The sequence below is a fragment of the Chenopodium album genome, chromosome 2, assembly GCF_948465745.1.
Source record: "Chenopodium album chromosome 2, dcCheAlbu1.1, whole genome shotgun sequence".
NCBI classification, from domain to species: Eukaryota; Viridiplantae; Streptophyta; class Magnoliopsida; order Caryophyllales; family Amaranthaceae; genus Chenopodium; species Chenopodium album.
This window is the reverse complement of record NC_137835.1, coordinates 3,100,972-3,116,916: the sequence shown is the minus strand read 5'-3', so window position 1 is coordinate 3,116,916 and position 15,945 is coordinate 3,100,972. Positions and strand designations below refer to the sequence as shown.

The 15,945-nt window shown below is 34.4% G+C and overlaps 1 protein-coding gene, 1 long non-coding RNA gene and 1 pseudogene across 2 annotated transcripts; 2 read left to right on the top strand and 1 right to left on the bottom strand.

Moving 5' to 3' along the window:
• The first annotated feature begins 2,935 nt into the window (after positions 1-2,935).
• Positions 2,936-3,475, top strand: LOC145606172 (uncharacterized). The gene has a single exon (XM_081662224.1). It carries the CDS (start codon positions 2,936-2,938, stop codon positions 3,473-3,475), a length of 540 nt encoding a protein of 179 aa, XP_081518350.1.
• Positions 3,476-5,790: 2,315 nt separating this feature from the next.
• Positions 5,791-10,579, top strand: LOC145606164 (lysine--tRNA ligase-like; annotated as a pseudogene).
• Positions 10,580-13,625: 3,046 nt separating this feature from the next.
• LOC145579825 (uncharacterized) lies at positions 13,626-15,301 on the bottom strand. Its single transcript, XR_014099224.1, has 3 exons — positions 15,228-15,301; positions 14,124-14,319; positions 13,626-13,905 (listed from the first exon to the last, which is right to left on the bottom strand). It is a non-coding gene; the product is annotated as an uncharacterized LOC145579825 (long non-coding RNA).
• Between the last annotated feature and the right edge of the window lie 644 nt (positions 15,302-15,945).

The following is a 15,945-nucleotide window of genomic DNA, read 5'->3' as shown; positions in this document are numbered from 1 at the left end:
ATGGGTACGATGTTATGATGGTGGATGAAACTGATCAGATTGGCCAAAATAAAAAACGAAAGGTTGAAACGCTGAAGCAAAATGTGGCGGGCCCCACAACATGGGCTCTCGATGATCGATGAATTACATCCTTTCGTGGAATTGTAAAGGTTTGGGGAATGCCTCAGTGGTCACAGCGCTTAAAAATGTTATTTTTCTAGAAAAACCCCAACTGATTTTTTTGTCGGAAACGAGATTAAAATCACATGAATTGGAGAAAATAAAACATAAATTGAAGTTTAGCAATATGTTTGCGGTTGATTGTGAAGGATTTGGGAGAAAAAGAAGTGGAGGGTTGGTGATGATGTGGAAGGCAGCCTTTGATATTGAGATAAAATCTTACTCCCTTAACCACATTGATGTGTGGGCAAGGGTGGATAATTCTGGGAAATGGAGGTTTACAGGGCTATATGGTCATCCAGAGGAGGAAAATAAACATAAAACCGGGCTGTTATTTGAAATGCTTTTTAATGGTCATATTGGGCCGTGGTTATGTGGGGGTGATCTTAACCTTATGCTTACCTCAAACGAGAAGACAGGAGGCAGGGATTTCAATAATGTAGAAGCTGACATTTTAAGAAATGCTATTGAGTATTGTGACCTTGAGAATTTGGGGTATGTAGGACATGACTACACTTGGACTAACAATAGAGGTGGGAATAAAAATGTGCAAGAAAGGATTGATAGGCTCCTCGCAAATAAGGAATGGAAAGACATGTTTAGTGGCTCTTTTGTGTCTCACCTTTCGAAACGTAAGTCTGATCACTTACCCCTACTGTTGTGCATTAGTAAGGGCGTTGGAAAACAAAAAAAGAAAAAAAAGAGGAGGCAATATAGGTTTGAGGAAATGTGGCTTAGGGATGAAACGTGTAATGTTTTGTATAAAATTGTGTCAAAAGTTTTGGCAAACAGACTAAAAAAAGTACTACCTAATATTATTAGCGAGTCGCAAAGTGGTTTTGTTCCTGGAAGACTCATCACAGACAGTATTCTAGTGGCGTATGAATGTTTTCATTATCTGAGAAAGAAGAAGTCTGGCAAACAGGGCTACCTTGGTTTAAAATTGGATATGAGCAAAGCCTATGACAGAGTTGAATGGGGTTTTTTTGGAGAAAATGATGAAAAAAATTTGGTTTCCCGGAGACTTTTGTTGCTAATATTATGAATTGTGTTACATCTTCTTCCTTTGATGTATTGGTGAATGGGCAACCGTCTCAGGAGTTTAGACCAAGCAGGGGACTCCGGCAAGGGGATCCTTTATCCCCTTTTTTGTTCATCATGTGCGCAGAGGGCTTATCAGCTTTACTTCGGGATGCCGAAAGGAAAAAGATCATTCATGGGGTTAAAATTGGGAGACATGTTGAGCCAATCTCACATTTGTTCTTTGCAGACGATAGTTTACTTTTTGTTCGAGCAAATGAGGATGAAACTGATAAAGTGCTTGATATTCTTTCTACCTATGAGATAGCTTCAGGCCAAAAGTTGAATATGGAGAAATCGGAGGTGTCTTTTAGCCGAAATGTAGAACATGAAAAGAGAAATTTGCTTCAGATGAAGTTATCTTTTAAGGCTGTCGATGGACACGAAAAATATTTAGGCCTTCCAACGTACATTGAGGGGATCTAAAAAAGCCGTTTTTCAGAATATTCAAGACCGCGTATGGAAAAAACTTAAGGGGTGGAAAGAAATTTTTTATCTCAAGCAGGAAGAGAGATTCTAATTAAGTCGGTGGCTCAGGCTATTCCTACTTATGCTATGCAGTGTTTCACAATCCCGGTGAGCATTTTGAATGAAGTGGAAAAAATGTGTCGGAATTTTTTTTGGGGTCAAAAAGGTGAAGAAAGAAAGATGTCGTGGGTGGCTTGGAACAAATTATACCGTGCAAAAAATAATGGTGGATTGGGGTTCCGAAATATGCAAGTGTTTAACAAATAAAGCTATGCTTGCTAAACAAGCTTGGAGAATCATAACCAATGAGAAGTCCCTCATGTCTCGGGTTCTCAAAGGGAAATATTTCCCCTCTTCGAATTATTTTGATGTTAAGCTTGCAACCAACTCGAGCTTTACCTGGAGATCCATTCTGAGTGTGAGGAATGTGGTGGAGAGAGGAGCAAGAAGGACAGTTGGGAAATGATACAATGTCAGAATCTGGGATGATCCGTGGGTGCCCAATCTTCCCAATTTTCGTGTTCTGTCTCCAAGGGGACCTGGGGATGATGTTCCAACCTTTGTTAATGAGCTTTGGGAAGACAAAAAATGGAACGAAACGCTGCTTGTCGAGCATTTCACTCAACGTGAAGTGGAAAATATATGTAGCATTCCCATCCCCATTTTCGAGGAAGATGATGGCTGGTGTTGGCATTTTTCGAAGGATGGATGCTATAATGTGAAAGGTACTTACAATATGATGATTGAGAGTGAAGAAAGGGAGCGAGCTTCTGGTTCGAATAGGCAGCGGGACTTTAAATGGAAGGCTATCTGGCACTCAAAAATTCCCCCCAAAATTAAACTCTTTGTGTGGAGATGTGTGAAGGAAAGTCTACCTGTGAGGGTAGCTCTAGCTGCTAGAGGAATGTGCATAGATAGACAATGCCCTTTGTGTGGTGAAGAGGAAGAATCAACCCTTCATATGCTGCTGAACTGCTCGTTTGTTAGCTCAATCTGGAGGAAATCTGCTCTTAGGCTAGACACAAACATGGTGGAAGCTAGTGATTTCAGAAGTTGGTGCACCGAAATGAATGAGAAAATTACAGAAGGATAGTGGTGGGATGTCTTCTGGTGTCTGGCATGGGGAATTTGGCTTAGGCGAAATAGCTGGGTTTTTTAGAGGAAAAAGAAACCTGAAGTTGAAATTATTCACAAAGCCCTCAGCTTGGTTGGTGAATATGCTGTAGCAATGGAAAAGGCTGCTGTTACTCAACCTGTGCAGCAGCTTGGCTCTGTCTGGAAGGCCCCTACTGCTGGAACCTACAAATTGAATTCTGATGCTGGTTTCGTGGGACAGCAGCACCTCAATGTTGGTGGAGTGTTGAGGGATGCTGTTGGGGATGTAGTGTTAGCTTATTGCTCGTGTTTTAAAGGGCAATTTGATGTGGATGTGGGAGAAGCTATAGCTATGAGACAGAGTGTCCAAATCGCAAGACAAGCGGGGTTCAATGATCTTGTGCTTGAAACTGACAACATCAAACTGTTTAGCCATTTGAAGAAAGGTGCCAATCCTCCGAATGAATTTGGCTATGTCTTGAAGGATATTCGCAAGCTTGTTAGTGATTGTAGAGCAGTGTCTTTTTCTTTTATTAAGAGAGCCGGCAATATGGTGGCTCATAGTTTAGCTAAATTAAGTTGCAATTATAGTGAAAGTCGTATTTGGCTTGAGGAGTATCCTCTTGAATTACAAGAGGTAATTTGTAATGATAGTGCAAACTTGATGGTGTGATTAATAAAGCTAAGCTTGAAGGCGTGTAAAAAAAAAAAAAAAAAAAAAAAAAAAAAAAAAAAAGAGAATTAACTATTGTAAATATTTTGATGATGTAGTAATAGGAACTTTATTACTCGTAATAAGATAGATATTAAAAATAGGTATATTGATTATACTTCGTATATGCTTATGTACTCGTACCTCTTGTTAAAAGTTTAACTCACTAGGTTTTTTACATAGCCTCCAATGATCAATTCATCAATATGCATTGAAGTGATAATTACTTAAAATTAGGAGTCTAATATCTTTTATGTGAGTCAAAGAAAGTTTTGGACTCTTCTGGTTCTTCAAAGACTATTTATGAAAGTATTCTGTAATTTATAAATAAACCTTAAGATCAATTTCAAAGTACTAATTTTCTTTTCTATACCAACAAACTGATAAGAGAATATCAGATAGCAAATTCCCACTTTTTAAAAATTGATTTACCAACAAACATAAAGGGACGGAGGGATTGATAAAATATAAGGTAGTTGTTCTTAAAAATAGAACCTTAAAAGATGTTACACTTACTAATCCGGCCGTGTTTTAATAAGTGTTACACTTCCTTTTTTTTTTGGCAAAAAGCTACATTAAAATATTATATCTCTCTCCTCTCATGGTCCCCACTCAAACCCACTACTATTTTTTTATTATTATTATATCTTTCCTTTTACATTCATTAATTTTCAATAAACTATTAACCCCATAATCTTTCTTTTATAATTTTTTAATATTTCAACTGCCCCATTTACCTCTTATTATATTTAAGTCAATTAAATTGTCTAAGACTATGTGCCGGTCAAACTGTGACACTTAACATCTTAACATCTTCCTCGCTTTTCACTCATTAACATCTTTGGGAAAATAAGGCAATGGGTCCTAAAACCGAACCGATCCATATTTTAGGGTTTGGATACTTAAATTTTATACCCGATGGGTTGGATCTAAGTTCAATGGGTCAAGGTCCAAAATATGTTAACCTAGACCCGACCCATGAACCTTTTTTTTTATTTTTATATATATCATATATAATATTATTAAAAAAAACTAGATATTCACATATACTTTAACTAGGTTAAGTCCCGTACCATGCACGGTTATAATTAAACTTTATAACAAAAATTATAAAGAATGGTTTTTAATTATATTTTATTTTTATTTTTGAGGGGAATAAAGAATGGTTGTTAATTTAACAATTTATCAAAAAAAAAATATTTGTGACAAAATAACTTGAATTTTAATTTATACCAAATGCGTAAAGGTTATTGTTTTGAATTTTATAAAAAATAATTTATTAATAGAAATTTAAAAACTATTGGGTTTTATATAAGAAAACGAAAATATAAGCTTAGGTTAGTACCCGTATATGTCTTCAAAAAAAAAGGGAAAAAAAATAAAAGGTTAGTACCCGTATACGAACTCGTATACATTTGTCCTTATTTTTTGTTGACACACTTTGACCGGCATTAAATGAAAATTTAGTTGATTTATATTACTTTAGGATAATTAGTATTCCATAATCAACTTTTACTTTTTTTAAAATGTATTTATAGTGAGTAGTAGCGGTTTTTATTTTAATTTTAATAATCACATTGCATAACGATTAATGTCAAATGATTAATGTTGGAGCTTGGAGGAAAATATTGATACTCCTTAATATTTAATACCTTATTTTTAATCTATGTTTGTATACTTGTAACTAAAAGATTAATAGTATATATAGAATATATGTTAAAAAAAATATTAATTGAGTATGATTGGATTATTAGATATGTTGTCAAAATAGAAATAAGTATTATTGTAGCTTATAAAATGGAAGTCACTAAAATTTGGTAAAAAAAAAAAAAAGGAAAGTGCAAAAAGGAGGGAAAATTATTAATGACATCGTGACAAATGTCATCTTAGGTTCGCTTTTAGTATAGGTTAATTGGTAATATACTACGTAATTAGAAAATGAATCGGTACAATCAAGAAATTTAGTTTTGAAGATTTTTTTTTTCATTCAATGTCTTTACTTTTTAGTGAACAAATTATTTGTGTATGAAAAAAAAAATTACGAAGAAGTATTAGAAGATTTGATACATTAGAATATGTTTGATATTAAGTGATATTATATGGTTGACATAAAATAGAATTATAGTAACTTTTGATCATAGCATAGATTATTTCCTATTGCCGTCATATTTGAATGATATATATATTGGCAATTTGGCATCTCTCATCAATAGAATTGTAAGCTTTTGCCTCACAATATTTTACAGATTTGATTTGATTTGATTGCAAGGTCAAATATGGAAAACTCCACTGATAATGCACCTCCGTCCATGGCTCCGGAATCAGCAACTGTCAGCAAGAGGTAATTATTTAATTATTTTAAATTTTCAATTTTCAATTCGTTATTTAGTTTCTCTCCGAGTTTGTATGCTGATTTAATTTTTTTTATTAATAAAATTTTGTTTAGTGCATTGAAGAAGCAATTGAAGGCACAGAAAAGAGAAGAAGAACGGCGGCGCAAGGAAGAGGGGGAGAAGGAGAAGGAGAAGATGGCTACTAAACCCACCTCTCAACCTCATATTGATGATACGGACTCCAATGTACGTAATTTGCAACTTTGTTTAATTGCCTCTAGATGTAATTGTCTAAACAGAATTAGGGATGTAACGAGGAACCCCATTATTAATCTGAACAGAATTTCTCTCTTTTGCTTTGATTTCAATCGATACGATAATATTAAAGTTTGCCACTCAAGAATGGTTTGGTTGGGGGTAGGAAGGGAGGTGTCGGAAATTGGTGATGGGGCCGGAAATTGGGAATCGGGCTGGGGAGGTCATGGCCACGGGCGGTGGTCATGGCTGGCTGGGCTTTGATTATTTTTAGTGATAATGTGATTTTAGCTTTACATTCTTGAGGTATATTCACACATGCAAAACAATTCAAAACTATTTGTGAGGTATAAAAAATTCTAAAGTTATAACTAAAAGTTAACGTTGGTAATAAAACCCGATGGTATAACTTTGAATATTGAATTTTATCAATTTTCTTACAGATTAAAAAATTTAATATTATCTTGTCAATTGGATATTCATTCATTAGAACCTACCTTCGTTTCATATAAAATATTATCACGTAAAATGTTGTTAAATAGGTATTAACATAGAGTTTCATAATATAACTTTTTAATACAGTAATTTTTATTAATATTTAAGTACTCCGTATATACGAAGTATATTAATGGTCACAGTGACAAAAAAAAAAAAAACAGTGACTAAATTTAACTGTGTATATTTTTTTTTTTGGGTTTCATCATGAAAATGTCACTTGATTTGTGATGTTTGTAATTCTAATGAGATTAATGGAACATTTGTTGTACATCTTGAGTAAAAAGAAAGTTACCGTTTTATTTTGAGACAATAAAAATAGCAACAAATTCCAGAAAGTAATTAAAAGCAGGACTTGAATATGTGATTTGATTCTTGTTTATATGACTTTGGTTTAGTAAGTTGTTATTAGATGATACAATGTTGGCTATTGCTGTTGTTGATATTATAAGTCTCTCTGTTTTCTTTCCCGTTGTTTTTGCGGCAGCAATACTACGAGAACAGGGTGAAATTCCTGGATGCACAGAAGGCTGCTGGAATCAATCCGTACCCTCACAAGTTCGATGTTACAATGACTATAACTGAGTTCATAGGGACATATGGTGGGTTGGACAATGGAGAATATCATGAGGATGTGATAATTTCATTGGCAGGAAGGATCATGAGCAAGCGCCAATCTTCATCAAAGCTTGTCTTCTACGATTTGCATGGTGGTGATGCCGAAGTCCAGGTTGTCGCTGATACTAGGACTTCTGAGTTGGAAGAAGCTGAATTTTCCAAGTTCCATTCTTCTGTGAAACGTTTTGATATTGTTGGTTTAACTGGATTTCCAGGAAAAACCAAGAGGGGGGTTCTTAGTATTTTTCCCAAGTCTTTTGTTGTTTCATCACATTGCCTTCGTATAATGCCTGTACAGATGGTTGGTTCTGAGAATGCTAATGTGAGTAAGAATCAAGTTTGGGTCCCGGGAAATATAAGGAACCCTGAGGTGTACATCCTGAATGACATAGAAACTCGATATAGCCTGCGGTTCTTGGACCTAATGTTGAATGGTGAAGTAGTAGAAGTATTCAAGACTCGCTCAAAGGTTATCACATATATAAGGAAGTTTCTTGACAATTTAGATTTCCTAGAGGTTGAAACACCCATAATGAATCCTGTTCCTGGTGCTGCAAGTTCATTTGTGACCCATCATAACGAGCTGAATATGAAGTTATACATGCGTAGTACGCCTGACTTTTATCTAAAGCAGCTTGTCGTTGGTGGAATAGATCGTGTCTATGAAATTGGAAAGCAATTTAGCAATGAGGGTATTGACCTGACACATAACCCAGAGTTCACCACTTGCAAATTCTATATGGCATATGCAGATTACAACGATATGATGGAGCTGACTGAAAAAATGTTGAGTGAGATGGTGAAGGTATTGACTGGTAGCTTCAAGCTTACATGTCATTCAAATGACCCAAAAAAAAGAAGTTGGTCGAGATTGATTTCACCCCTCCATTCAGGTACTGTTTATTTTTGTGCAGTTTGCATCTTTCTATTCAAATAATTATATTGGGTATGAAACACACTTAAATCCTTCACTTGTTAAATTGCAAGAGGATTAACGTGATAGAGGAATTGGAGAAAGTGGCACATCTATCCATACCACAGGATTTAGCTAGCGAGGAAGCAAATAAATATCTGATGGATGCTTGTGTGAAATATGATGTCAAATGTCCACCTCCACAAACAACAGCACGCTTTTTAGATAAACTGGTGGGACATTTTTTGGAGGAATCTTGTGTAAATCCAACTTTCATCATTGATTATCCAGAAATGATAAGTCCTTTGGCCAAGTGCCACAGATCAAAGCCTGGCTTGAGTGAATACTTCAAGCTGTTTGTGAACAGACGTGCTTTGCAACGCTTGTACTGAATTAAATGATCCCATGATACTGCACCGGCAATTTGCAGAACAACTGAAGGATTCACGATCAGGTGATGGACCAATGGTTTTGGATGAGGCTTCTATGGCGCTTGAGCATGGGCTGCCTCCTTGTGCTAATTGGGGTTTAAGTATTGATCATCTAGCAATGTTGGTGACAGATTCCCAAAGCATACAGGAAGTGTTGCTGTTTCCAGCCATGAAGCCTCAGTTTGAGCCATCTGCTCAGTGTTTATCATCAACTTCTAAGTCTTCCTCTTTCCGAGTTGTTGTGGTTGGAGACATCCATGAGGATTGGATATTAGAGTATGACTCGAAAGCACTCCATTTTTTGCAGCCAGATCTAGTACTGTTCACAGGTGACTTCGGCAATGAGAATGTTGAGCTTGTTAAGGGTATTGCAAAGCTTAACTTTCCTAAAGGAGCAATACTTGGAAATCATGATTCCTGGTCTACTTGTAAGTTTTCCAAGAAGGTGAAAGATGGAGTTCAAGTCCAGCTTGAATGTCTTGGTGAAGCGCATGTCGGATATGACCATTTAGAGTTCCCTCCATTAAAGTTTAGTGTTGTAGGTGGGAGACCATTTTCTTGTGGAGGCAATCAGTTATTCAGAAAAAAGCTTATAACTGCCAAGTAATGCTATATACTTGTTTATATAATGGCTAGTTTTATAATTAGTTATAGCATGATGAGTTATTAATTATAGTAGCATAATCCATGTCATATGTATTTTCAGGTACGGTGTTCATAAAATGGAAGAAAGTGCTGAACAAATTTATAAGGCTGCTTTACGGACTCCAAAGGAGAACTCCATAATACTTCTCTCGCATAACGGACCAAAAGGTATTTACTAACTTCTAAAACTTGACCTTGAATATTTAACTACTCGTAGGGTCTGTTCTGATTTACTAAATTAACTTGAATTGAGCTGAATTGTGTATGAGAGAAGGAAATTAGGAACTGAATTGAAATTAAGCCGAAGCGAACAGTAAATTAGTAGTTCTCTTTAAGTTAATTATTTATTTTTAATTTTTTTTTGAAACACTCATTTGTTAAAATTTGAGTTTCAAAATCTATAATTTTTTTGTTAAATATAAAATTAGAATTTAATGTCTATTATGAACAGATTGACACATTAAATTATTAGAATTTTTATATCAAATTAATTCCGTTATATAGCATGAAATTAACCAACAAAGTAAGCGTGATAAATTGTGGATAGTTTGTTTTTACAAATTAAAAAAAATATTATTTTTATGATGCAAAATAAAACTAAAAGTACCACTTTTAATATTGTAATTCTGTTTGATATAGGTCTTGGTTCCAGTAATGACGACATATGCGGCATAGATTGGGAGCCTGAAGGTGGAGATCACGGAGATCCAGGTAATTATGATCTGATTTTCACGAGTTTGAATTTATTTTTATGCTTACTAAGTTCATTTGATTTTGTCTCATACTCTAATATATTATTTAACTTATGTGAAATCATACTTCGTACGAATATTATTTTGTCTAAACTTATTTGAACTTATATTATTTTGTCTAAACTTATAGTATTATTTGTTTGAACTTATCTGACTTTATATTTTCTAGAATTTAGTTTATCTTAAAAAAAAAATCATGAAAAATAAGATGAAACGAACAAAATTATATTATTGTATACGTAGTATTCTGTATATGTTTTTATTTGTAATATTTTCTAGAATTGATAATTATTTTATGCTATAATACAGATTTAGCTCAAGCAATCTTGCAATTGAAAGAGACTACCAACTATAACATTCCTTTGGTAGTATTTGGACACATGCATAAAGAGTTGGCATGTGGATCTTCGCGGAAGATGATAGCCATGGACGCTGACACCATGTACCTAAATGCAGCCATTGTTCCTAGAGTGAAATATCTGACTTCAGGAGGTTCTATTCGGGCTTTCACTGTGGTAGAATTTTCAAATGGCAAAGTAATCAAGGTAGTAGAAACTTGGTTGTCAATCGTTGATGATAAAGTTTCAATTGAAGAAGAGCATTACTTATTTAGTAGTAACTAATTTTTAAAGTTTGAACCTATGAATTTTTTTATTAAGTAGAATTTGTTTAAGATTATTAAAGTTATGATTGTCAATATTTTGAATGTGATTTTTACAATAAGAAAAAAAGTATTCTTGGAAAAATCATATTTCCTTGGTTTTTTTACTTGGCTTGTTTCATTTATTACATTTATAAATGCATAGCTTTATATATCAACTAGTCGCCCTCGCGCGCTATGCGTGCGATAGTTCTGTGTTCCTTTTCTTTGGTTGTATTTTTATATATTTTAATCGTTTGATTTTCTGAAACGAATACTTGCTTCATTGTTATAGATAATTATTGAACTATATTGTATAGTTGTTTATTTTATAAAGGAAATAAAAATTGTGATGGGTATTATGGAAAAGGAAAAACTATTACCCAAAATTCTTTTCACTTTATGGATTACAAGCTAATAGATGCATGGAATTTGGGTGTGTGAATATAAGCTAATTATTTCTAATAAGCTAATTGTTTCTAATAAGATTCATGTCAGCTTCTCTTATTAGGAGAACCTAATCGCCCGATTGTTACTGTTATAATCCCCATGTTCAACGTGTTAATTTTTATCATATAGTTCAGAGTGTGAATTTTTATCATAATTATTGATTTAAATATTTATTATTCTTATAATGAGTTTAAGAGAAATACTTTTTAGCAAGTGTACGTATTCTTTGTATTGTCATGTGTAAAGTAATTTGTCGTGATTTCAATTTTTTTTACAAAAATATGTAATGTCATGAGGGTACGTACGTAAATGGAAATGATTGTATTTATTTCTTAATAAAGTAGGCATAATCAGATAGTAGAAATACATATTCGAGTAGTATAGAACTGTATTGCAATGACAAGTTAACCTTGAAAATAGAAACACTATATATACGATAGCATAATGTCCCTCTATTTAGTTGTGTTACCTAGTTTATCTATATGAAAAAAGCCAAGACATCAGTGTTGATTATCTGATATAAAATTGTCAAAAGTAATTTACCTATCTTGCCTAAAGAGATTATTGTGTAATATACAGGCCATTAACAATTAGCATGCTCTTTTTTAGCCCCTGCTTTGAGATCATTCTGCTGAAATTAGATGTTATTTCTCTTTGAAAGAAAAATCAGAAGATAGGTATGTCTCTGAGTCAAGGAAGAGTGAAACTAAAGCACAATCCTATATCTTAAAAGTTCGGTATCGCATTTTCCATCCTTGGATGGCTCTAGCAGCTTATCAAGTGCTCCTTGTAGTGCAAAAACACGACCTCTCCACTTCTTAATTCTCTTTGCTTCCGTTGTTATATGTAGAAAACCAAACAAAAGATCAACAACAAAAATTAAAGAAAACACTACAATATGCAATGAAAGTTTCAGTGTTAAATTTAACAATGAAAAGTTGTTGGAGTGTAGGACTGAAATTGAATAAAGTTTGTGGCAGTAGGATCATTTACAGATGCACAAAGTTATGTAGAAATCTAGAGACATTACCATATTATGATGCAATGTCAAGCGTGTGGCCCCCCAAGTTATCAAAACTTTTTAGGCAATAAGAAATAATGGCCATCAAATAATTGTTACACACTTGATAGTAACTGTTTCAGAAAAGAAAAAAATGTATTCTATAATAGAAGCAACACAATAATCACTGAATTCAATTTTGTAAGTTAACCAATTTACATTTTAATATATACCTAAATCCTCACACTCCCAAGCAAATTAGTAAATATAGTTGGTTAGCTTGAACGATCAAATAAATATGGTTTATTGCGGATAAAGATGGTAAGATTGACCAAAAATAACACTACACAAAGTGTGAATTTAAGAACTTGTGTTAGGATTGTAAACACCAGAGACTCTCAAGTCTTTATTTGGAATTAAAACCTTTACAAATCACTAAAGATCTTCCTTAATTTTCTTTTCCCTTTACTTATTTAGGTGTGTGTGTAAAAAGAGGGGGGGGGGGGGGGGGGGGGGGGACTTTCAACAATAGTGACCCCTTTCTGATTGCTTGATTTCCCTCTCTTTAATTATCTGGAAACTCTAGACTAATAGAAATGAAGGAATTTTCTACCAATCTTAAAAACCGCAAGATAAGCTCATCCTTGAAGCTAAAGCTTGGGAATTCCACACTTCAAGGGCTGACAACCTGACCCTCCCAAACACCAACCTTAGCTCATCTCTATCCTGATCACCACTAAGGCACAACCGATGGAAACTAATCTGTGGTGTCTCCTTAGGGATTATGTGTGACTCAAATGGTAGCTGGATCTTTTGTTACCAACAAAAGTCCTGGTCTCCATCGGGAGAGCTGAAGGCAATTCATATTGGGCTTTATATTATTGAATCAAATGGCTAGTCCACCATCCAAATTTGCTTTGACTCGCAACAAGCAATTAACAGGGTGCTGCAAGAGGATCAAATTAAAGATGCTAAATTGCTTACTGTCAAACAATGCAAGGACCAACTGGAGGTTTTGCCTAATATTCAGATTAGCTATGATCCCAGAGGATGCAATAAAGCAACAGATCTTATCTAATGTAATTATAGCTAAGAAGTGTAGACTAAGTGACTCCACTAATTGTTTTTATTCAGAGAACAATAACCTGAATTTCTTATCTAATGTAATCATGGAGGATAGACCTCCCTAACTTAGTTGTACTCTGAAATCTTTCTACTTCTAAATTATTCTCGGCTTGCATCAGAAAGAATGATAATCTTAGTTCAATTAAGCCTTGACCTCTGTGTTCTACGCACTTTTAAATCTACAATTTGCCTCTCCATTGACTCCTTTTAGTCTCTCTTCATCAGATGTCACATGTCTGTCATTATAACAAGCAACTAAACCAAAATCCAAACACTAAATCAGCACCACTTGCAATTACACTCAAAAATAATGATTCAGATGGGTCTTATCGTCTAGATGTGTTTGCCAATTATTGCCTTTCCAATTTATGTAATCCAAATTAGGCATCGTTAAGAAGCAATGAGTTTGAAAAAAGAATAAGCCTTTCCTTGTCATGATATTTTTTTAAAAAAAAAAAGAAAAAAAAAAGCGCACTTTGTCATGAAGTAGTGTAATATGTGATTTAACCTAGCATTCCTTTTACCTGAATTGACAACAAAACACACTAATAGAGCAATACTGATATCCAGACGATGCAATAGCAAAAGGTTGTTCAACCTAAAGTAAAAATTAAATACTACCTTCCTAGCACAAGCATTGATTGGAGTAGCATAAGCCAAAGGAGCCACAGCCAAGGCACAAGGAGATGCTGCAACTATAAGTCCCAGAGCTCGGTAAATAGATCCCCTGCAACCTATAAAATGTAAATATCATCATCAGAAAATATTATGAAAATCTTGGAAGAGAAATTTTGATAGCTATCAAAAATGAAAAAGGCAGCACACACACACAAAAAAAAAAAAAAAAAAAAAACAATTTGTATACTACAATCATCAACACCATGATCAATACAAATTTAAATAAAAAAACCAAAATGAATCAATCTATGTGCACACTTTTGCTAAATATTACCTGCTGTGCTAAAAAATGGCCATTTGAAAATAATAGGTCCCACAAGAGCAACGGCAACTGATAAAACCATAACCACTTTACTGTATTGTTCACCAAACTCATCAAGCCATCGCTGAAGCTTTGGTTTATTCTGATGAGCTTCTTCAGTCAACTGCACTATCTTGCTTAACATAGATTCCTTCCATGTCTTTAGTGCCTGATTCAAATCTTGATGTTAGGTGGACAACTGAACAAATTGAAAAGCAAACAAAGTCAAGCAAGACTGACACATGTAGGGGACGGGAGGCAGAATGTTAGAATTGCACTTCAGAGACTTGAGGATGTTCCATCAGATACTTGGTTAAAAAAAGCAGCTGAATTTTCTATGTCCGACATATGTAAAAAAAGGGAGGCAGAATGTTAGAATTGCGATATCAGAGACTCCTAATTTTGTGAAGAGGATGTTCCATCAGATCCTTGGTTAAAAAAGCAGCCAAGCGGTGTCAAAATTATAGATTTAAAAGTGCGTAGAACAGAGACTAAAAGAATGATAATCTTAGTTCAATTGCATCAGAAAGAATTGTAGATTTATTCTTAGTTCAATTAAGCCTTGTACCAATTTGCTTAATCTTAATTCCCTATGCCTAAAAGATAATCTTAATAATTGAGTGAATTTCGTTAGAATTTTCTTCACCAAGTACCAGCATCAGAAAGGCAAGGATTACTTATATATCCTCTACAAAAATACACACATCACAACTCAAAAGCCGGAGCACAACCTAAGAAACAATCATCAAACAAACGATGTACCATGCCTTCTCTTGAACTTGACTTAGAATCGCTTGAAAAAGCTCGTCTTTTGAGCTTTCATGAATGCCTACGCAGACATATTACTATCAACCCAACTTATTTTATTGTATGACCATCTAATATCTCTATTATTTGAGCAAAAAAAAAGGTAATTCAATAATTAAGCTTGGTCAAAAGGTCAAAGATGTCATCAATTCATCATGAGGTTAAAAATTTATCAGTTTCTTGCTTCTATAAGAATTGTAATTTTAGGCAGAGCATACAATCAATACAAGTATTTGACAGAAAAGGTGAGAATATAATCCCTAAACTTACCTAAGTCTTTCTCTGCATGCTCAGTTTTCCCTTGTTGCAGCTTCATGTATCTTTCAATGAGCCCTCTCTGTTTTTCCAACTCCTTCCTAAATACTGAATAAATAACATAGTCATATTATGAATAGTGCTGCCATCTTTACTCAAACTATTCAAAAGCATCCATCATATATAACTAACTTATAACAACATTTTCTTTCCCACTGATATACCTAGACCGGTTGCTGCAAAGTTTTATAAACATGCCAAACTTTATGCACAAGGTGGCAATTTATAGAACCACACAAAATACTGAAGCAACGTCTCATTCTTGTATGTGAGATGCCTAATTCAATCCAAATCAAATCAGCAGCCCAACCATAGCAGAGTCCTAGTATAGATGTTTGACATGTTCATAAAACAATGTAACCAATAAAATGTTGCAACTTGCAAACAACAGACCTTTCTTGGATAGGGGAGACATGAAGAAATACAATAGAATATTTCCAAAAATGTTTCTACCAGATGAAAGGAATTAGAACACTTGATAAACAGCCTTAGTAAACAAATTATCATAAGAAGGCATCAACGAAGAAGGCGCTGGAAGGGGAGTTTGCGATTTCTAGTTAAGTTTAATTTTAGGTTGAGTAATATGCGCTCTGTAATTCGACAAAGCAGAGCAGTGATAAGGATGGATGCGGGTGAAGCTCCACCCAATCCATTGCCATCTCTACTCAGTGCT

Coding starts and splice junctions, on each gene's coding strand:
- LOC145606172 (XM_081662224.1), top strand. CDS start 2,936: ATGGAAAAGGCTGCTGTTACTCAACCTGTGCAGCAGCTTGGCTCTGTC.